Source organism: Hippopotamus amphibius, chromosome 4, assembly GCF_030028045.1.
Source record: "Hippopotamus amphibius kiboko isolate mHipAmp2 chromosome 4, mHipAmp2.hap2, whole genome shotgun sequence".
Classification (NCBI taxonomy): domain Eukaryota; kingdom Metazoa; phylum Chordata; class Mammalia; order Artiodactyla; family Hippopotamidae; genus Hippopotamus; species Hippopotamus amphibius.
In genome coordinates this window covers 23,387,832-23,412,128 of record NC_080189.1, presented here as the reverse complement: position 1 = coordinate 23,412,128, position 24,297 = coordinate 23,387,832, and the positions used below count along the sequence as shown (strand labels likewise).

The window sequence follows — 24,297 nt, the reverse complement described above, 5'->3', positions numbered from 1 at the left end:
CATTGCCCTGTGTCATGGGAACTTCTGAACTGATCCTGTGTGTGTTCAGGAGATCTAAACTCAACAAGGGGTCCTCTTTTCTGTTTCTTCCTTTCTCTCTGATAATATAGAATCTGAGGAATGGGCTGGATGGATAAGAAAAGTTCATTTATAACTAAGAAAAGGTGAAGTGTTATCCTTCAACAGCATAACTCTTCTACCAACCTAGCAGTTTACCAAAACCTTCAGCCTTAAATCTACTCTCCTGCAGTTCCACTTTTGGAAGAGTGTAATCTCTTTCTTGTCTCCACAGTTTATCTTTCACTCTCCTAGTCGTTCATATAACCACACCGTCTGAATCAGGCAGGATTTATTTTCATGGTAAGAGGCAGCAGAGTGTGGACAGAACACAGTGGACTTGAAATTTTGAGACCTTATTTCAGGTCTCTGACACTCTTACTACATAAAGTCATGGTTAAAAGATCAGGCTCCAGTCAGACTGCCTAAGTTCCGCTTAGACCGACTGAATCTCTTTGCCTTTCTGACTCCTTCTTCATAAAGCTGGGTTACATAATGGTATCCACACATCACAGGACTGTCACCAAGACTGAATGAATACATGCCACAGCATCTGACCAGTCACTGGCACACAGTAAGCACTCAATGATATTACTATTACCTGATGAGCTCAGGCAAGTAATTTCGTCTCACTTTTCTCATTCTAAAATGAAAATATCTGCCCCTACATATCCACCTCTTGATCCTTTAGGAACTGTCAAGAGCATTAGAAGGTATTTTGATTATAGGATATTAGGGTTTTGTGTGTGTGTTTTTTTTTAATAACCCTATCACACTGGAAATTGAAAATACAGTTACTCTAATATTTACTATTAAAAAGATTGTTCTGATTGCATTTGGCATAGGGAAAAAACACTGGACTGGAAGCTAGAAGGTAGACTCTGCAACTAGTTCATAGTAACATATCTCTGCCCTTCTGAGTTTCATTTTTACCATCCTTCAAATAAGGGAACAGGATGATATAACCTCCAAAGTTCCTTTTAGCAATATGGTTTTCACCAACACCAAGAATATGAACAAATCTTCAACTGTGTGAACAAGCTTTTTCAAGGGAACTAAGATATTACTCATTTGTTTTTAGAAGAATTTCAGTTTAAAGAAAAATGAAGCTAAGAATATATGTTTTCATCATACCACCAATCCTAAAGGGAAAATGAATTTTATGCCCAGAAGATGTCAGAATACCCAACCAGTTCAAAAGCTAGAGATCATCTACTACAGTTAAGGTAGGAACTAACCTAAACAGCAAGTTAGGTGGAATTTTTATACAGCAAATAGAAAGATTATATAATAATGAATTGCCAAAGGCAGAATTAAAACTGACATAAGCCAGCTTCAAGAAGGAAATGGACAGATCTTCTCACAGAAGCAAGCATGTGCAAAAGCAAGGATACCCCTTAGAGATGGCCTGGGGAAAGGAAATGAAAGGCGACTATTATTTTTACTCTGGCTATACAGTAAGGTGAAGCTGAATGAATTTAGATATTACAAACTGCTAACACCAGGTTTTTCACTGAGAGGGCCAATTTGACTACTGATTTCTTCCATCATTGAGAACTTCACTTAGTCCCCAAGTCTCTCCCCCAACAACTCCTATCATTTTTAGTGATGTTATTACCTGCACAGACCACCCTCCTCACACCCTGGCCTCCCAGTTCTCTAAGCTTCTCCTCAATGATCTTTCCTCAGTTCGATCTTACTCACACTCCCAGGACATGCCTTTAAGTTTGTCATCCCTACAAACAGCTTCACTTCCAAAATCACAAATTCAGAACATCCCCTCTCCCACCAGTCTCCTTTCCCTGTCAAAGAGCTTCCCACCCCAGGAACAATTCTTTCACCTGTGAACTCTAATCCATTGACCCTCCCTCTTTCTTCCTACCTACCACCCTCTTATTTTCACCCCTTCTCCTTACTAGGTTTAAGAGCTTTCTCCATCATCACTCTCTAGCAATCCTCTGCAAATCCCCTGCCCTCTCCCCTCCAAAATGCCCACCTACAACTGGAGGAAACCAATCATTCACAATTCTCTATTCTTGGACTTGAGGATGCCACTAAATGGGCATTCACTCATTTATTCACTCACTCAACAAATATTCTTCTGCAGAACAGGCAATGGATGAAGCCCTGAGTTGGGGAAACGGATTTTTAGTAAAAACAGACCCAGGAACTGCCTTCCTGGAGTTTATATCTATTGGGTTGGCAAGGAGGAGAGAGGTAAGTAAACAAATATACCAATTTTAAAAAGTGTGCTCTGTAAGCTTTTGTGGATTCAACATCCCCTACAATTTTCCTCTCTCCTTTCTCTAGTAGCTTGCTACCCATTCCCCAATGACTTGGACATTTTACCATTATTCTGCAAATCTCCCGTTCCCTTTGCCCCTCCATTTCTCACTTTCACTTAATAGCCCTGCCCATTTTCTTAGGGAAAATGGGTGCCAATTGGCAGGATCCCTCATTTTCCCCAACAAAATCCACCCCCCCACCACCCCGCCCATGGTAATTTCTCCTGCCTCAACAGCTTGCTCAAATGTCCATGGTCTTCTCAAGTACTAGTCTTCTGATCTTGTGTTCTGATCTTGTCCCTTCCTACAGTGTCAAAGGCATTGCTCCTTTAACTCTCCTCGTGACCTCCAACATCACCAAGCTTTCCCTCTCTTCTAGACAACTCCCTACAATGAGCATATAAACATCCTTCCAAATCTCCTATTCAAGAAATAAAAAGTAAAGCCTTCCTTTTATCTTACTCTAGATACCAGCCTCCTTTGTATGCTTTCCTCAATATAGACAGATTTCTTCAAAGTAATGTGGATCTATTGGGTTGGCCCAACAGTTCATTCAGTTAGTGAATAATTGTTCAATACAATTCTTGGTAAAAATGAAAAATGTCTTATTTTTACTTAAAACTGAACGAGCTTTTTGGCCAACCCAATACACAAGAGTTTTTCAATCTTGACACCTTGATCCAAACCACCAGTATCTCTTCTCTTTTCTCACAACAGCAGAGTGATCACTGAACCTGTTTAAAACATTGCAATAATTTTTTTCCATTACATTAAGAGTATAACAACCGTTTAACCTGGCCTACAAAGCCCCACAGGGCCTCACCCAGCCTACCACTTGGACTCCTCATATCTCACTCTCTATCCAGGCTCCCAGCCTCATCTCTCTTCCCTGAGCATGCTAAGCTCCTGCCTTGGGGTCTTTGTCTTCAAAATTTCTTCTGCCTAAAATGCTCTCATCCCTGACCCTGGAGGATCAGGCCTGGCTTTTTTTTCCCCCTTTCATTTAAACCTCAGCTTAAATTTACTTTGTCAGAGAAGCCCTTCCTGAATACCTAATCTAAGACAGCTATCATGTCAATTCTATCACATCAATTCTCTGCATAAAGTTATCAGACATTTTAAATTTTGCTTTATTTCCCACCCCCACCCCCCAAAGGATTTGCGGGTCAAGAGGACAATCTGTTCACTTTTGTATCCCTAGCATCTAGAATAATGCCCTGCACACAGTTGGTATCTGATAGATTTGTAGAGCTGATTAGAAGAAATGATGTAAGATATATCTATTTTATGAGAAAGTTGGTTCTGCCTCAGCTGCCACACATAATCTTTACAAAAATCTATCCTGAAAAATCTTTTTCAGAACTCCAGTAAAAAAGAGAGCTTTTAACAATGGCTTACATTCTCATAGCATTATCTTTAAAAAAACTGTTTTAGGAAACTTTTCTACTAGAACCTTGTTTCTCTCTACTGGAATTCAAAAGATATAGATCACTACACAGTAGCAATTATGTAACTGTTTGAAACAGGAACTAAATTCAAAGCCAAGGTTATAAAAAGTAGAAAAGTATATAGGTGAACTTAATGGAATTTTACTTCCTTAGTCTAAGAATTCATTCTATTTGTAGAAACATAGTGGTTCAAGTAGTCATTGTTAAATGACCCCAAACCTCTCATGAAAGACACACTCCTCTCTTCTCCAAATCCTGGACCACTCCTGACTAAACAGGGCTCACTTAAGTTACTCACAGTAGTTCTGAGAGAGTAATTGTACAATGTTTCCAACTAGGAAGATTCAAAGTAAAATGGTAAATATTCTAAGCTCTATAGTTAGACACAACGTGCTATAAAACTCCATTCCAAAAATACTGTGAGGTTATTTCTGGCCATAGTGAAATAAAAAATGTATTATGCCAGAAGAGCCTGCTAATTTGTCAATGAAAAAAGGTGAAATCACTGGCACAAGTAAAAAGAGTATGGTGCACTGATTATCAGAGTATCTTTTAATTAAGAACTGGTGGCACCAGTTAGAATGGGCATCATCAGAAAATCTACAAACAGTAAATGCTGGAGAGGGTATGGAGAAAAGGGAATGCTCTTGCACTGTTGGTGGGAATGGAAACTGATACAGCCACTATGGAGAACAGTATGGAGGTTCCTTGCAAAACTAAACATAGAACTACCATATGACCCAGCAATCCCACTGCTGGGCATATACCCAGAGAACACCATCATTCAAAAAGACACATGCACTCCAATGTTCACTGCAGCACTATTTACAACAGCCAGGACATGGAAGCAACCTAAATGTCCATCAACAGATGAATAGATAAAGAAGATGTGATACATATATACAATGGAATATTACTCAGCTGTAGAAAGCAATGAAACTGGGAATTTGTAGAGACATGGATGGACCTAGAGACTGTCATACAGAGTGAAGTGAGTCAGAAAGAGAAAAACAAATATCGTATATTAACACATATATGTGGACTATAAAAAAATGGTACAACTCAACCAGTTTGCAAGGCAGAAATAGAGACACAACATATGTAGAGAACAAACACATGGTCACCAAGTGGGGAAAGCGGGGAGGTTTGGTGGGGGGATGAACTGGGAGACTGGGATACCCAATTGTACACTCTAACTATATGCAGTTTGTTGTATGTTAACTGTATCTCAATAAAAGTTCTTTAAAAAAAATAGAACTGGTGGCAGATTGGAAAATTTAGGTTTACTGGGAAATTCAGATAACTTATTGGGAAATTTAGGTAACTCTGACAGGTTATCTAGTCTAGTTTCCTTTGGAACAGAATGACCTAAAACCATTCTATTTAGATGATAGTCTGACTTAATTGTAAAGGCCATTGGTATAGCTCAAAATAGCATTCTAATTCTTGTTCTTGTCCAAGACTCTTTCATTTTGTCTCTACTCAAATGGATTTGGCTAGCTCTTGCCATATGCTATTGGCATCAATTACATTGCAGAATGAGCTTGTTTTTTCTTCCCTGGCCATTCTATCAACATTCAGCAAACCATTAAGTGGTCTCTCCAGAATCTTGTTCTCAACCAACCATTCCTCTTACAGTCAGCTTTGGTATCATCAAATTACAGTCCAGACACACAGTGCATACAGCTTGCTCCTTAGAGACAGTCCTCCTCACTGTTAATATGGAGATACACACAGGTAGTATTTCAAAAGTTAGTTTCTAGACTTGTTAGCTGGCTCTTACAAAAGAGTTTTCTATTTAAAAGAAGTATAAACGGTGACAGAGTTCTCAGACTGCTCTTAAAGTTATTTACAAAAGATTCTAAAATACTCCATAGTTCTATCTGAAATTAGTAGAATGTGTGCCTATTAATGTACTAGCCAGTAATCATTTAAAAATAAGATTAAATGACAACTTTAAAATTTTCTCTTGAATGCTAGTGTTAAAGTAAAATAGGTAGGTCTGATGGCGAGTACTGTAGATCTTGAAAGGAACTTTTCAAGATGTTTTCAAGACCTTCAGAGGTTGGAAGCCTTAAATCTAATATTTTATGTTGTATTTTTATTAGAAGACATAATTTCCCCCCCTTGGATTAGTTTTATCAAAAGTATTACTGTTATTATTAGCTATGAACAGGGGCCTTTTTGGTTCATATGAAGAGAGAAATGGAAGAAAGGGGAACACAGGTAGAAGAGTCAGACTGAAAAAAGAAGCAGATAAGAATTGCTCAAAGTAACTGGCCAGGAGAAAGGAAGAGGGGAAGGAAGAAACGGAGTGGAGAATAGTTATACTTAAAGGTGTAAAGATACTCCAAGAAGGACTAAACTATAAGCAGAGAAACAAAGGAAACAGTATGTACACTTATACACACAAATAATTAAAATTGAAGGGAAAAAAGAAAGAAAAGTGGTAGGACACATGGGGGCCAGCAGGCCCTTAGCAAGCTACCAGGTGAGAATTCTGGCCAAGGATTGCTTGGTGGCTTTCTACAACAAAAGACAGGAAAAGCATAGACTCGGACAAAGACGTAAACAGGACATTCAAAAGACGTGCACTTGCCATATGTTTTTAAATATTTACTTTTATAAAAAAAAGGGAACTTAACTGTAGAATATTTGGGAATTACAGAAAAAATGGTTTTAATTCCCTTAACAGCCATGGATAACAATAGCCAATATCTGGCATTCATACTTGGAATGTGCATGGAAAAAATTATAGTTACACTATATAATGTTATACATTTTCCTATTATTTACTTACTTATTTACTCATTTATTTTTGGCCGTGCCACATGTGACTTGCAGGATCTTAGTTCCTCAACCAGGCCCCTGGAACCCAGGCCCCTGGAAGTGAGAGCGCCAAGTCCTAACCACTGGACAGCCAGGGAATTCCCTCCCGTGTTTCTTTAAAGACGGTGTTAAAATATGAGTAATGGTTGTGAAACATTTTGTCCATTAAAATGTACCATAATTTACTTTATTATCAACTGGGTGATTTAGGTTGCTTCCAACTTTTAAGTTTTAAAAATAACATTGCAATGTACATTTTCCTGTACGTTAATCTTAGTGTACAGCTCTGAATATTTCCTTATATCTAGTAAAATCACTCAAAGGATACAAAATTTTATCAACATATAATGCTAGGTTGGCTACATCATAAACACCTTTGCCAACAATGTTTAATATGCCAACTTGACAAATCACATATCCTCTCATTTTTTAATCTGCATTCGTTGGATCAGACAAAACCATTTTTTATCTTATGCTTATTGCTTATTTTTAATTTTTATAAAAAATTGCTCTATATGACCTCTGTATATATGAGATCACTCATCTTTATTTCCTCCCCCACAGCAACCGCAAGTCTTTTCTTTGGTGGGTAAAAGCCTTTTCTTACTAGGTGAGCATATGTGTAACGACTGAAAACTGTGAATCTGGAGGAGTATGGAACATGGCGATCTCTGTAGCAACTTCTTTGCCTAGAACTCAGTCTTCATGGACTGGGCATTACTCGGGGTTTTGAAGGAGTATAAACTCCTTATGTTCACTTTCACTTCTGAGGTTTTGTAGACTTATTCTCAATACATGAAACACAATACTGATAAAAACCTATCTGCTTCATATACTTTCTCTTCCTCAATTAAGGTGATGACTCACACTTCTCCTAAAAAGCAAAGAAATGCTGTCACTAAAACAAATGCAGTATCTTATATATATTGATTTTTTTCCTTCCAGCTAGTGAAAGCCTTATACCTAAGTATCTGGTAGAATGCCATATATCATGTATTCTATTTAATATACTGGTCAATATCAAACATGCAGAGTTCATTTAATTCCATTATCTCATTTTCTAGAAGAGGAAACAACAGTTCAGATAAGTATCATTCTCATAGTCAAGGAGAACCAAGGCCAGAACCATTCTTTCCTGATAACCAGTGCACTGACCAATCACATTCTTCTTACTACACAGTGACACACCCAGCAGTACTGCTAGCATTCTAGGAATGTTTCTGAATGAAAAAGATAAAAGTCTGTACTTTCAAATAAATCAGAACTTAAAGATTCAAATATGATTTAGATCAAGGCAGTCTCTCTGGAAAATGATCCAAATATTTCAATGATGTTACCATTGATTAAAGGAGTTTTATAATTTCCTTTTGAAAGAGCCCACAGGGCCAGTTTAAAAGAAAATCATAATCCTGAAACTTAAGTCAATTGCATAAATCATTTTAGACTTTCACTGATGTTACTTCATTTTTCAATTCATCTTATTCTCTAGAACTAAATGACCCTTAGCTATTTCAAAAATTTATATCCAGCTTCAAAGCATCAAGATTTGCCATCACTCATGATATTCAGAGAGAATGTAAAATTCAAAAAAGATGAGCTTAAGATGTCTGGAACAATGATGGCATTGTAAGAGTAAGCTCAAAACTTCCCCAGGAGTTTGTTTATATTCCTTCTCTTTTCAAACAGGAGTTGAGTTACTGCTATTTGCGGGGGGGGGGGGGGACACTTATTTAAAGATGTAAAATTTTTTACAAGGACATTTTTAGTTACACCTCATGCAATCATGTAACTACTGAAAACTATCTAAAACTGTATTTGGAATATATCCCAAAGATAAGCCTGTCAGGTTACAATGCATATACATGCAAATATGCATAGAAAAATGTTTTAAAGTACATTTTATGCACTTTAAATAATAATTTTTAGTAATGATATCCATTGAGGGACAGGATACGACATTTTAAGTTTACTTTTGCTCACCTGGACCTCCTTACATTCTTACTATGGATATGCTGCATTTATACAATTAAAAAAATATACATAGTAATAGTAAACAAAAAGTATATATACACATATATGTTAAAATCCCAAGAGCTAAACATTAAAACACTTAATCTAAACTTGCACATCTCAAAATCTGGCTCAGAAAGAAGGGTATGCATGCCTAGATACTATAGAGGCAGGGTTTAAAAGGACAGTGAAGTTGGATTTATCTTATCTCTTTGCCCTTCTGTATAATTTTGCAGCTATCTATACAATTCAGAAAGGAATCCTTGCCTGTTCTACATGAGCCACTACCTCTCAAAATGTTTAAAGCACATTCCAACAGTAATTATACTGTTGACGATCTGAAAATGGGTCACCCCACACAACTGACTAAAACTCTCTTATGCAATCTTCCTTTGGAGGAAACAAGGACAGCTTGTACAAACTTAAACTAGATATACTTCCCTAAAAGAAGATGCCACACATTTGTAGGTATTACCGAGTTCTAAAAGCACACAGAAAAGGCAAAGGAAAAATTATAAAGAAGGTAAATCAGCCTAGTCATTTGTCCTAACCAATCTGATGTTACATCATTGATTTAAGAAAGTACAGAGGCTTCTGTTGTGTCATTAGTTAATAAACAATGTCTGAAGTTTAGATATTTTCACTTTGAAAGTTATAATGAAATAACTGTATTACCTGGAAACATATGTTAACACAAGATCTGAGAAATAACTACACTTCCACAGGATATGTAATTGTATTCCTACACATTCACTGTTAGTTTCAACAAGCTATATTGTTTCCTTTCTGACTAGGAATCTAGGGTGACAAAACTAGATTTAGCAAGCCAATTTTCAGTCTTAGATTCAGCACCCCACAGCACCCTTCCTGTATCGCCATCTGATAACTCTAAAACTTGGAGGCCCTTACAGCAATGGGGAGATTTCCAACTCAATTATCCATAAAGTATCTTCTCAAGTACTGAGTTGAAAAACTCAACTAAGAGCCCTTAAGAGGAAATCATCAATTTATTCTTAAGAATTCCCAGACTAAGAAGGGATTATAGATGTTCTGTAGTATTTTTATAGCATAAAACTCTAAAACCTATAAACTAGCTAGATGTCAGTGGGACAGGCCACTGCATTTGAGTGGGAATTAGTCTGACTACTGTAATGTTTCCGCATTATTTATCCTAGACAGAAATATGGGGGGCTAGAATCAAAACATATAGCTCAGAATGTCTTTGGTCCACCTCTTTAAAAAACCCCTTTTGGGATGGGGGAACAGTGAGGAGTCTAAACTCCCAACAGTTCCGGCATTAGCTCTGAAGACAAGCCCACAAGCAGCAGCAAGACGTTTAAACTCTAACAATTCTGAACATGCAGTTCAGTGTGACACAGAACACTCTAATACATTGCAATTTTATTTTCTTCATCCTTCTTAAAATTGGTCAGTATTTTATAACATTTTAAAATCATCTACAGAATGAAATTTTTAAAGGTTGGCTTAAGTTAGCTAAGTGACTACCATTCTACAGTCTTAAAATACTTAAAGGTATAAACCTTCAATCAAATATAGCTCTATAGCATCTGATGCTAAAATACCTAAATTATCACTAAATGCCTTAACAGGGGTGATAGGTTAATATCACCAATTAGGGCAGAAAATGAAGATGTGTAAAAGATACCCTTTATACAACCCCACTGAGGTTTCTACTCTACTTTCTTTAGCTGTTTAGAGGACTAACAAGATTGGGAATGGAGAGAATGGGAAAGGGTAACCAGAGCTGGAGTGAACAAAAGCAAAGTAGGATAAAGGGAGGATTTTTAAATGACAATTAGAATAGGCACTATATAATATGAATTCCAACAATCTGGCATTTAAAATGAGATTTAAGATGGTTATTATTTTATTGTTAATAGCCTGAATGGACAGTGGGTCTTAAAATTGTTTAATCTGACCATGAAAGACAGAAAAAGCTAGAGTTATAGTCATTAACAAGCATGCAAAGGGTATATTTAAACATCTTCTATCACACCATGGAAGTTCCTCCCCCTTGCCCCAAATTACTAATTAACCTAAGCCAAAAAAAGGAAAAAATTCAGTTAAGTAAATATTTCTGGAATTAATAATCTCCATAAAATGTAGGATTTTCCCCCCATTTCAAAATTCTCTACAGAGACAAATTGGGTACTTACATACCTATAGATGGAGATTTGAAAGGGTATTTATCAGGGAGATCCACTCTAACTTTCCATACTCCGCCTTCATACGGTGCTGAAATAAAAGTAAAAACATTAAACATTAGGATTGTGTCATCAAATTAGAAAATAAATCTGAATGTAAGTTAAACATCAAATCGTAACCTCTTTTGACAACCTTGCAAATTAATTCCTTCAAGATTCAGGGAACTCTTATAACTAGTTAGGTACTCTGTTCAATTATAATACTTTTCTTTAAAAAACCTAGAGTTAGCAAAGATTCATTTTCTCCCCCAAATTTACCTGATTCTTTGAAGTATTAAACACTGTTCATTATTTGGTAAGAAACAGCCTACTATCTCAATCTATCCCATGCCTACCCTACTCCCCAAAAAACAACAAAAAACATTTCCACAAAACCTGGAATTCACAATTCATGTTCAATATATACTGTCACACAGAGATAAAAGAGAAAAGCATATAAAGTAATTATGATAAGAGCAAGACTTCCTCATTGGTTCTAGAATTCAGTTAAATTTACTTTTCAAAAACTACACATATCCCATCTACCTTGATATTCTCGTTGTCTATGAAGGAACAGAGTAAAAGATTGTAATAGAAAAACACATACCAACACACATACTTACTTCCTTGTGGTCCATAAAACTTCACTACAAATTCATTGAGTCCTCCTAGGATCGTAACCTCATGCTTACTCTCAATGCTAAGGTGGAAGGTAAAGGAAATTACACAGGCTTTGTAGTACCCAGAAGGACCAAGGATGGCATCGCCAAGATATGCCATTTAGAGTGTTACCAACATTTTACATGAAAGCAATAAAATATAAAATATCAACAATAATTCTTGTAATTTAAAAGGCAATATATACTCTTGTGAAAAGAATATGAATGAGCTTTAGATTCAGAGAGCCTGGTGTTCAAATCCCAGAACTGCCATATACTGGGTTTCAATCTAGACAAAATAATGTAAACTCACTCCTTGAGCCTTTTGTTCTCCTTTGCAAGTCAGGAAAACACCACTTTATAGACCTCTGTGAAGATTAAATGGGTTAAGTATGTAAAATGTATAAGACCGCATTGTATATATAAGTAAATGAAAAATAGGCGTTTAATTTTAGCTTTTCTCCCCTCTGTACTCTCTCTGCCCCAACCTATCCCCAATGACCCTTCAACATAAATTCAGTATTCCCTTTGGTCAAATTTAAGCACTCAGCAAAACACTGATTCTCCTGAACTAGAAATGCTGTGCTCCTAAAATTACAGGTTTACTAAGGAAGTCCACATAATTTTCTCCCTGGCTTAGAGAATAATCAAAATAACTAGTGATATAACCTTGCTATAAGTTGCACTGCCAAATGCAAAAGACCAGTAAAAATATATATTTTCTTCTTTTAACTCTTATCTGTAGTATTTATTTCCACCCTCTCTTTTCCTCCCTCTTTTCCATCCCCCTTAGACTGGAAACTAGGTTCTTTTTTTTTTTAAAGCAAATTTATTTTATTTAATTTATTGGCTACGTTGAGTCTTCGTTGCCGTACATGGCTTTCTCTAGTTGCTGTGAATGGTGGCTACTCTTCATTGTGGTACGTGGGCTCCTCATTGTAGTGGTTTCTCTTGTTGCAGAGCACGGGCTCTAGGCATGTGGGCTTCAACAGTTGCAGCTCATGGGCTCTAGAGCACAGGTTCAACAGTTGTGGTGCACAGGCTTAGCTGCTCCGCCGCATGTGGAATCTTCCCAGAGCAGGGCTCGAACCCGTGTTCCCTGCATTGGCAGGTGGATTCTTAACCACTGCGCCACCAGGGAAGTCTGGTCTCTAGGTTCTTATGTGCTTGGGACTCTAATCACAGAGCATTAACACTTCTGTGTTCTCTTCCTCAAAAATTTACATGTCCTGACACTCACCCCTTTAAGGTATGAAGATTCATTTACTGAAACCAAACCAACCTACATCAGTAGAAGAGAGGGCTACTCGCCTTCTGTTTTGTCTCTGCTTTGTGGTCTAACCTAATAATGACTCTACTGATAAAAATTTTAGGTGGTAGGGGCTTTGGAGAGCTCTCAAATCCCACTGTAATAGTAAAAAAAAAAAAAAAAAAAAAAAAAAAACCACACAAAAAAACAAAGTCAACAACAACAACAACCAGATATGACGGACTGGTCTCATCTTTCTCGATCAGCAGTACAAATTACATTTTAATTATGTGTACTATATTATACAAAAGAAAAAAAGCCAAATAAATTTTAAATCACCTCTTAAATAGAGAAAAATGTTATTTTTAAAGGCTTGGAATTAACTATTTTGGCTCGCCAATCATCTGTCCTGTAGGCCACAGAACAGAGGCCAGGTGTATTTTTGGCAAAGTCCTTGCTCAAACGCAATGAACAGTATCCACTAGAGACATTAAATAAGATAATTTAGTTTATTTGATCTCATTCTTTTCTAAACGAAAACTAACTACACTTTAATAATATGCACACTGAAAAGATTCATATAGTATCCACATTGGAAAATTGGCTTCATTTCTCATGGTCGAATGACACACGCATGCATGGTTTGGTGTACTAAATTCTTCCTGGCCAGTCACACTCTGACACCCCCTTACAAAATATTCCACAGCTAATGCTAATGTAATAAATTAAAGTACATGTTTAAATTGTTTTAAAACAAAAACAACAAAAAGCTCCCTTGTGTTAGTAAAAGTCAAACCTAGTTACAATAAGCAAAATTAAATACAAATAATTAAGTTCTCAAAAAAAAAAAAAAATCTTGGGGATGAAAAGGCTTTCTTAAGAATGACACCAAAGCCAGAAACCACAGAGGGAAAAATTAGCAGATGCAAGCACGCGCGCGCGCGCACACACACACACACACACACACACACACACCTAAAACTTCCTTATTATGAAAAATAAAGCTGGGACAAAGGACAAACCAAAAAGAAAATGCCAGAGCAGCCAAGTTAAGAAAATTGAAATTGAGCTATAAAAAGTCCAACTCATTAAAGTAGCTTAAAAATGAGGTATTTTCCACTATTAATTGATAAAGATGAAAGAGCTAGATAAAACCCAGTGTTCAGTGGAGTATAAATAAGTATTCCTGAGGACAAAATTCAGCACTATACTCTACAACTTAATACGAATTTATTCTACTACTCAAATTTCACTTCGTTGAAGTTATTTTTAAAAAAAATAAAAAACAGACACTGCTGGTGGGAGTGTGATATGGTTTCAGCTGCTGTGGAAAACTGTTGGCATGGTAAAGGTGCACACATGTATGCGCTACACCCATCAGCATGACTCCCAGTAGACAGGAATAGCTATGTTCACCAAAACACATATTTAAGAATGTTCATATAGCACTATTTGTAGTATCTTTTGGATATCATAATCCGAAAGTTAGGTTACAACCCAAAAGTTCATCAACAATAAAAAGGATAAATTATGGCACAGTCACCCAGCAGAATATTACACAGCAATAAAAAATGAACTGCTACATGTAAATGGATAAGTCTCACAGATACTACAGTGAGTGAAAGCAACCAGATTCCAAAGAGCACATACGATATGATTTCATTCACACACATTTCAAACAGGCTAAATGAATCAAGGTGTTAGGAATTAGGATAGAGGTCCCCCTCTAGTGGGGACTGGTCACTGGAAAGGGGTTTGAGGGGGACTTCTCGAGTGCCGATTACACTTTTATTTACAGTTCCATCCATCAGTGAGCTACAAAAATGATTTGTGCACTTTCTGCATATGTATTACGATTTAATCAAAAAAGTTTACTAAATATAAGACTGACACATGTACAAATATTTTTATTTAAATTTTTAAAATGAAAATAATTTAAGTATTTATCAATAGGAAAAAGAATTATAAGCCATTTCTACAACAGGCTGCTACTAGTGCCTATTAGTGTTTACTAGTGCCTTCTCCCCGCCCAGAGCTCCTCTTATGTATATGTTTCTGCTTAACTCTGGGTATTCAGAAGTAGTTAGAATGAATATACTGTAGTACTACATATAAAGATATCCCACACATTAAACTAAACTTGTAAAGATAATAATGGAGTAAGGTAGAGGATTAAATGAGTTTAACAAAAGACGTCAAACTAATTTTACAATATAAAAATAAGTAGAAGCAGCATTCCCTATCAATCAGACCTAATTTGCTATGAGTGACACTGATCCACAGCAATTACTCTCAATTAATCATTTAAAATTATAAGTTATCCACATGAATGTCCCATCCAGAAAATTGAAGCTAGCTTGTCTATCCTTTATGTGGATGCAATAAGTCTGGGTTTCTTCCATTTTGTGATCTGTTTGGGATTTAGTCCATGCTTTTAGCTACTTTCCAAAGAAGATTCTTCTTTGGGAAAGGTCATGTTAAAATGAGATTAGAAATTAATGCTCCAAACCTCCTCTTTCCCATGATCCCTGGTATAACCCACATTCCAGATACACTGGGTCTCTCTTTAATTACACTTTATACTGTAAATTAAAGAGTTCTTATAGTCCATTTCATATGAACAGCTAAAAGTAAACTGAATGAAACCTTTAAAAACTTCTACCAAGTTGGTAAAATGAAGAAGCTGTGCTAAATTTATGCTGCCTTGGAATGGTACGGACACTAAATCAGATGGAAAAAAGGAATTTAAGTTTAGTTGAAATAAAAACACTACATTAAAAATAAGCCATTCCATCACCACGAATGAATGACCTACCCACAAAATATATAAAATTACTTGACTACTGTTATCATGTGTATTTATGGTAGAGGCCAGGAGTTTCTTCCTGCTCTCTACTGCAAAGTCAAGGGCAAGAAAGGCAAATGAGAAGGTAGGTTACAATGACAAAAATAATGATCTATTTCTGAAATGTGCTGGTCAGGCTAGCAGCCTGGCGGGAAACTCACTAGAAGGTTTCTTCATTGCTTTCTCACTTTCAAAGCTTGAAAATATAAAATATCGTTCAGATACTATTCTGATAAAAATATATTAAGTAAACCCATAAAAATCACATTTTTCTCACCTCCAAGTTATTCGTAAAATACTGCTTTTTACTTACTTAGCATTTCGCTATTAAGGAATATCAGCATTTTCAGTAGAATAATGATTAACATTCCCAGGAACCCAAGTTCATTTCACTTTTAAAATGCCAGCCACCCACCACCTTATTTTCCCTGAATGACATTATGATTACACAATCTAATATTTAAAAGTTAATGCCAAACTGTCAAGAGATAACTGACATTCTTGGCAAAACGTGTCTATCGGGATTTTAGAAGTGACTTTTATATACTTCTGGGATTTTCCAGAAAGGGAGCTAAGGGCTAAGCCTGTAGCAGGTCAAGGATTCAGACATCATTATTTCTTAAATTCGCTGATAATGAGTTTATAAGATAAAAGAAGGTGTCCTCCCTGAGCCATATCCATGGCAGTAAGGGACTAGAGTGAAGAAAGGGCTGCTTCTGTGCAGAAGGTAAAAGCCATTTGTGTGGCTTTCTATCTACATGTTCAGACCAGTCCACTTCCAACTCTCCTAGAGATTAACCACATTATGAAAGTTGAAGAAACTGAGCAACCTTCACTACCTAGTTTTCTTGATAAAAATATCTTATGTCTGCTAATCCAGTAATGTGCAAAATATCACAAAAATAATACTTTAGGGGTTATGTTTATAAAGAATCCTTCTCCTTTAGAGATATAAACTGAAATACTTACTAATTAAAATGTATGTCTAGGATTTACTTCAAAATAACCTAGTGTGGGTAGAGTTAGGAGAGAGAGGTACAGACAAAAGGACATTGGCCTTGAGTCAACAATTATTGAATCTGAGTGATGGGTACATGGGGGTTCATTATATTGTTCTCTCTAGTTTGAAATTTTCCATATTAAAAGTTCTGAAAAATTAAGGTAGTTGGTTATCAGAACTTTAGCATTTAACAAGTATGACAATTAAGAAGAATTTAGCTACTGTAGCTCTCTTAAGAGTTTATGAAATGATCCAACATTTTCCTGAGGTCCAATACTTAATATGAGGAAGAAAAAAAAATAGCAAGTGATCCAGTATTTAAGAAAACAAAGACTTTGTACTGAAAGAGAAGAATACTCTGCCAAGATGGTAAATCAAATTCTAGAAGAATCAAATTTAAGTGGATTCAAAAGGATGTCTAAGAAAAATCTATCTACAATGAAGGAAGATGAGCATATCCATGACAAATAGCCTCTGGGGAAAATAATTACAGATGAGCCTTTGTTTAAATTTTAAGAAAAAAAAAAAAAAAAAATGTCATGTACAATAGCAAAAGCTCCTGGTTGAGATGAAAGTTTAAAAAATTTTTTTTAAGTTTTTAAATGTTTGTGCTCTTTGTACTAGGAAGAAGGGAGACTTCTACTCAAAGGAGAAATAATAAAAATAGCAGAAATAAAAGCTACTGAGAAAATAAGTATGGGGGAAAAAATGAAAGGTAGTAAGAAGGGAATACACCATATAAAGGATGAGGGTATATTTTTATTCATTTATCTCAGTCTGGGAGGCAATAATACAACGTCAAGAGCAATTACCAAAACAATATACTTGTGTCTTATCTCTTAAGCTTAGCAGTTTTATTCCTTGTATCCCCACCCTGTCCCAAAATATTTATGCTTTCCACATGACTTAATAGGAATCTACTAAGCTGAGCTATGGAGAATATAACGTTATCATCTATTAAACTGATGCAAGATCACAGGCTTTGGGGTTTCCCTGGTGGCTCAGTGGTTAAGAATCCGCCTTCCCATGCAGGGGACACGGGTTCGATCCCTGCTCCAGGAAGAGCCCACATGCCACGGAGCAACTAAGCCCGTGCGCCACAACTATTGAGTCCGTGTGCTGCAACTGCTGAAGCCCACACATTTAGAGCCCGTGCTCCACAGCAAGAGAAGCCACAGCAATGAGGAGCCCACGTACCACAATGAAGAGTAGCCTCCACTCACTGCAGCTAGAGAAAGCCTGTGTGCAGCAACGAAGACCCAACACAGCCAATAAATAAATAAATAAATTTATTTTAAAAAAAAAGATCACAGGCTTTATTTCTATTGAAAGTTGGTTTACTAAATATTCTACACACCTCCCCCACTAGCACCATATGGCAAACAAAAACTACTCTGAAACAGAACCTGCCTTCAAGAAGCTTAAACTTTAGCAAAAGAACATGAGATCTGTACATTAAGAAGTAAATGCAAAAAAAGAGTTTGCATAAAGTGCTATTAGAGTTTACAGCAGAAGAGGCTGCAGGTAGAGAGAGAGAGATGGTTTGCTATGGAAAGGCAAGGATTTACACAGGCCATAAGAACAGCATATAATTATGTAGAGATGGAGGGAAGGCACTAAAAGCAAAGACAGAGAAGCACAGGATAGGCCCAGAAAATGGGGATCACTGCATTTATATTTTGATGAGTGGACCATGGGAAGTATTAGAAAGTAGACCAAGACCAAATTACAAAGGGCCCCCAAGCATGGATTTTACATTGTGACAGAGAGACAGTTGGTATTTCTATGCACGGTGCACATAATTGTCCTTTATGAAGATAACCAAGCTGTGGTGTATATGGGACTGGCTGAAGGAACGACAAACAGAACAGAAGAGGAGAAAAGAAATGTTCAATGCCTCAACTAAGGTAACAGCGTGGGAACAAGGGGAGAGATTTAAATGGAGATTCTCACAGGCATTGCAACTAACTAGACATGGCACAGCCAGTAGAAATCTCCCAACACTGCCAGAATGTCTCATTTTCATGAGAAACCTAAAAACTTGATTTGCCAACCTCCTAATTTCTAAACGTAAACAAAGCACGTGCTCCAGTGCCTCTCCCCCAGTGAAGCCTTCTAGGACCACCCTATCTATGACACATCCTGCTGCATTCCCAACTAATATACTACATACTTCACTTCATTTAGTTTACTGCCTGTCTGCTACTACTACAATGCAAGCTCCATAAGGGTAGAGATTGTCTGTTTTGTTCGCTGCCATTTCCTAGAGCCTTAGAAGAGTACCTGGCACATAGTAGGCACCCAATCAACATGTATAAAATGAACACAAGAATGAAGCTGCAAGACAGGCGTAGCCTGAGGCTACCAGTCTGAGATCTCAGTATAGATTTAGCCTTGAGAGATGAGGTGATACTATTAATGGCAAAGTGGAACACAGGACAGAAGGAACACATTTTTTTTTTTTATGGAAGATGCTAAGTTCAGTTTTGAACACACTAAATCTGAAGTATAAATGGACAAACCAAGAGGCAATATACTATAAGCAGTGTGGTAAACTCGCAATTTAGGAGTCACCTTGTAAACTGCTTAACTTGGAGTGTGTTTCTTAATCTCTAAAACAGGTGTGTGTGTGGTGGTGGTGGAGGGGGGTACTTCCCTGGTGGCACGTACTTCCCTGGTGGCGCAGTGGATAAGAATCCGCCTGCCAATGCAGGGGACAAGGGTTCAATCCCTGCTGCGGGAAGATCCCACATGCCTTGGAGCAACTAAGCCCATGTGCCACAACTACTGAGCCTGCCCTCTGGAGCCCATGAGCCACAACTATTGAGCCTGTGATCCACAACAAGAGAAGCCACCACAGTGAGGAGCCTGCGTACCACAATGAAGAGTAGCCCCCCCCCACCCCCGCTCACCACAACTAGAGAAAGCCCATGTGCAGCACTTAAGACCCAATGCAGCCAATAAATAAATAAATTTATTAAAAAAATTTTTTAAATTTTAAAAATAAAAATAAAAAAGATGGGGCTTCTTTACTTTGGGGAGGGGTTACTAGCTCATGTATAGAATTGTTGAAGATGAAATGATCTATCTACAAAGGTACCTACCTGGCCCAGCATCAGACACAACCAGGAATTCAATTTCTTTTTAATGTAAGATAAATATACAAAACTCTAAATTAATTTCCACAGGACTAAAATTTACTTAAGCAACATTTTTTTTTTTTTTACAATATCTAAAAAAATTAAGTTTCCTTCTATATTCTTAAGCCTTTCTTGATGTTAAGTCATCTTTATGAATAATAGTTGCTATACACTACTACAAAATACAACACCCTTAGGAACCATAAGGAATATACTTATTTCCTGAAATAGACATTTCCCATACTGTTAGGCTGAAGGGACTGGCAGGTTCTTCTAGTTTCTATTCCTTCTTTAGCTAGGTTTGAGAGCTGCCACTGGGCTACCATTCCTTAAAATGTATTTTTGGTAGGTTACAAAAATCAGATAACCAAAGTTCATGAAATTTTATTTAAAAAAAAGGTAAATAATTCTTAGCAAGGCATTCTCCAATAAATAAAATACATACTTTTTAGCTGTATATTTGCAGGTTTACAACTAAGCCAAACAACTTTGGAGTGAGGGAGGTATCACTTATTTAAAAATAGCCTCTTCAAAATAACTATGTATTGTTCAGAAGTAAGTAAAGCAAAAAAATATGACAACTTACTATGATATACTGAACACTTAAGACTCATTATCTAAGAGGTAAGAAGTAGCATACACGTATTTCTTAAATTTTACAAAGATAGTGCAAAAAGGAAGTTAAACAGCAAGCATGTTCATTACCACCCAGCAGACTTAAATCATACCAGCCTTTGGAGTTTTTGTGTGTTTTTTTCTTCTCAAGTTTATGCTTTCATTTAAAGCTTCCATGTCAGAAACGAAAGTAAACACTGGCAAGATCTAAGTAAATGTTATTTTTTTTAATGGGAAAATCGTTACAACTTAGCTCTTCCCTAGATGCATCACTCTGCTACCACATTCCCAAATAAAAGTAAAAAACTCAAAAGAAGAATTAAGAGTCATAAAGTATGGAAAATAATTTTTTCAAATAGGTTTTATAAAAAGGAAGTGTATCAGAAAGATACGTAAGAAACCTAAGCCCCACTCCAACCCCAACAAAATGCTTTATACAGCAGACTTAAAAACTCAGTCAGAGATGACCCAGTTGCAGAAGTGAGAGAGAGAGAGAGAAAAGCAAAGGGAAATATGGAAAAAGAATGATGCCATCTTGAGATCAAGAAAACAGTCAAAACAGAAATAAGGTTTACATTTTCTAGAAAGTTCAAATTCCAATTAAGCACCTCAAAATACGGAGAAGGCTATTGGTAAAATAGAAACAGCTCTTTAAAATACAAACTTTGATGCTTTGCTGTTTTATGGCAACAACGCATTGTTTATTTTTAACTAAAAATGTACAAACCCGTGTACATAAATTAAGTGAGAGTACATTACTCTTAAATAACTCATAAAAGGTTAATGAAAAGCTTATTTTTTCATAACTTGGTTTGTTACAGCTTGATTCACAGTATGTTAAAATCACATTCCCCCAAAATTACTTATTTTTTTAAGTGTGATAATGTCATTATGGTTATTTAAGAAAATGTTGATATTTTTAAGAGGGGCCAACTGATATATGTAGGTGTCACATGACAACAATGTCTGGGATTTGCCCTAAAATATTTCATAAAGAAGAGAAACAGATGTGGGGAAAAAATACTGATAATTGTAAAACTTTGATTTAGGTAATGGGGATTCATTAAACTAATCTTTAATTTTGTGTACACTTCAAAATTTTAATGACGTTATTTCTTCTTATTTAATTTCCAATACTTATTTCTTCTTCCTTTTTTTCTTTAATCAGAAGACTGTATATATTTAACTACACTCTACTTCTGTGGAAAAGGGACACTCACTGCTAAAGAATGTCCAGTTTAAATCTGCAAACTTGGAACACAACTTTGAACTGCAGAGAAAAAATAAAGGCTTGCAAGATTCTCAAGATATAGGATACCCCAGAGACATCAAGTCCAAAATGAAAATCCAAGCCAATGACCTAGAAAAAAATTTGGGGGGAAACATTTTAGAAGGCAGGACACATTAAAAGATATCAGTATTTAATTACAACCTCCAGTTTTCCTGTCTTCAGTATGGAGGTAGGTGAAACCACAGTCCACATGCCAGAGAAGCAAAGAGAAAGAATCCTGTCATTCCAAAGGCAGACTACCTAATCACAGCAGTCTGGAGAAGAAAAACAACGAATCACAACCTTACGGATGACAATAGCACCTGAAAACTTCGAAGTCACAGGGAACATATAATTTTCCCAGATTTGATAAAGAAACATGAAAACAATCAGGTGGCCATCTGCAAAATCCTAATGGAAACATCTATTTAAAACACATTCTACCTCCCATTCTGGGCTGTATGCTACTTCACCATGCCATCCACAGTGCAGGGCAAAGTGCCTCATGAAGAGCTTCTCAGTGAGAAGTTAACACTGCTTTATGGAATATCTATGCAGTGCATTTGCAGCCATGTTTCCAGTGCTCTTCTCTCAGAAAATCCTTGAGAACTTTACTTCCTTTATTCATTTAAACAAAGCAAACCAGCTCTTACCTTAACACCTGACATGCAGACTACAATGCCACTCAATAAAAACAGAATTAAGCTAAGTAAGTGTTTGATAATCCCTACCCACAGATACTCTGATCAAGGCATATGTGAATCATTCACAGTAAGCAGTGACATACAGTATATTACAACTACAAGGTGATGTATAAAAATTAATAAATACCAAGCAGTGGTACCCATTCAGTAGATGAAGATTACGGAAGAGTGAAAAATAATGGATCACGGAAATCAGAAGATCTTAGATATATGGTCATCCTCTTTAAAAAAAAAAAAACAAACAAAAAACAGTCAACACACCTGGAAGTCATGGAACTAATGGTGGAAAGACCCATGTCTGCAACCCAGGCCATGGCTCTTCTTCCTTTCCTTCTCTGCACTGGCTAATTACAAGTTTGCATCTCTAGAGACCAATGATTCCACATCATAATTTTATGACTTCAATAATCTCAAGGAAAATTTTCTTAAAGTAAGCTCTTTAAAATTCAAATATAAATGCCTGTAAACCCAGAAGAAAGGGGGAAAGGTAACAATTGGCCTGCCTTTATAAATCATTGCTCTACAAGCCCTGGTCTCGTGCCTCCTCATTCCCTAGTTCTTTCCTGGAACATGAATGACCAATGCCAGCTGTTCCCTTTATTACTCCAGGTTCATTAGACAGAGTAGATGTCGAATGTTAACAACAACCCTGACTTCATAAAAGTTATAAGGGGGAAGTGAGCAGCACAGGCTTTTTAAAGCAATACATGTACAAAGGAATAAATAGCAGGCTCAAGATCATTGTTAAGATTTTATACTGAAAAAAGCAGAACTACAGATGAACACACTGGATAGGATGCTAAATTAAAGTGCAATCCACTATGCAGAGAACTCCATATTCCACAATAAATGAATATGCCTTTATTCAATTGAGCCCAGTCTCTATTACCCATCTGGAGGACTTAGGAGAGGTAATAGCAATTATCTGTTGGAAATTTATAAAGGCTTGGGTAAACAGTGTAAAAAAAGAGGATTAAAAGTAATCTAAAGTGATATAGAAAATACCATTCTTGATTGAAATTCTGCTTAAAAACTATATCAATGGGTAGTTAGCAAATATCCTTTTTGATATGTTCAAGTAGCTATTATAAGCTGCCTTCATTTATTACCTTTATAAATAATTAGGATGAAAAAACCGGGATAAAAAATTAACAGAAATTGGAATGTTGCTTTAAAAAAAAAAAAAGTCCATACGGAAAATAAGCAAAAGAAATAAAATCCTTAAATAGAAAACAAAACTGCTTTTAAAGGAACACCCTACCATAAGAAAATAACCCCAATGTGATTGAGTAAGTAGAAAACCCTGGAAAGTCAAGAGATGTGAGGTGAAAGTGGACTGTGAACTAGGTGTGCAATGTGATACAAGGGAGGTTGCAGCTATTTTAAGCATCATACAAGTAACAGGTGACAGAGCTGAGAAAGGAAGCTTTCTTGTCATGCTAGTACACTTGCTATCGAGATCAACAGAAATGATTAATACATAGTAAGAAATGGGTTGTCAGGTACAATTAACAGACCTGGGAGTGATAAGTGATATGGAAGCTAGCCTAATAATTTAAAGTAAACAGAAGTTTGAGATTTAAATATACACAAACAATAAAGAGAATAAAGGCTGTACTGTTGTGAGTTAGGAAATTTAAAAATCAAGGTTCTCACTAGGAGTGCTTCCTGAATAATTAAACAGTGTGGGGGAAAAATCAGTTATTTAGCAATACAAGAGAAAATAAACCCAGACATACACAACAGTGGGTGTATATATAGTAAGAAAATTTGGCATTGAGAAGGTGACAAAACTATTAGGTTTCCCTCTCCTGTGTTTGGACCATGGGGCAAGTAGGATTGATAGGCTCAGGTGCCACTAAGTGAGACAAACAGTTTGCTGGTGCAGAGTGCAGTTCTGAGAACACCTTACAGTACAACTAAATAACCTCATCTGGTGAAGCACTGAGTTTTAGGCTTTTAAAAAATTATCTTTTAAAATG

General features: G+C 36.4%; 1 protein-coding gene across 1 annotated transcript in view; it reads right to left on the bottom strand.

Moving 5' to 3' along the window:
* UBE2H (ubiquitin conjugating enzyme E2 H) overlaps nucleotides 1-24,297 on the bottom strand; it is a 96,363-nt gene that overhangs the window by 30,198 nt on the left and 41,868 nt on the right. The window contains exons 2-3 of the mRNA XM_057730598.1: nucleotides 11,457-11,533; nucleotides 10,811-10,885 (exon numbers count right to left, since the gene is read on the bottom strand). Of these exons, the coding sequence (XP_057586581.1) occupies nucleotides 10,811-10,885; nucleotides 11,457-11,533 (152 nt within the window). The remainder of the gene's footprint in view (nucleotides 1-10,810; nucleotides 10,886-11,456; nucleotides 11,534-24,297) is intronic.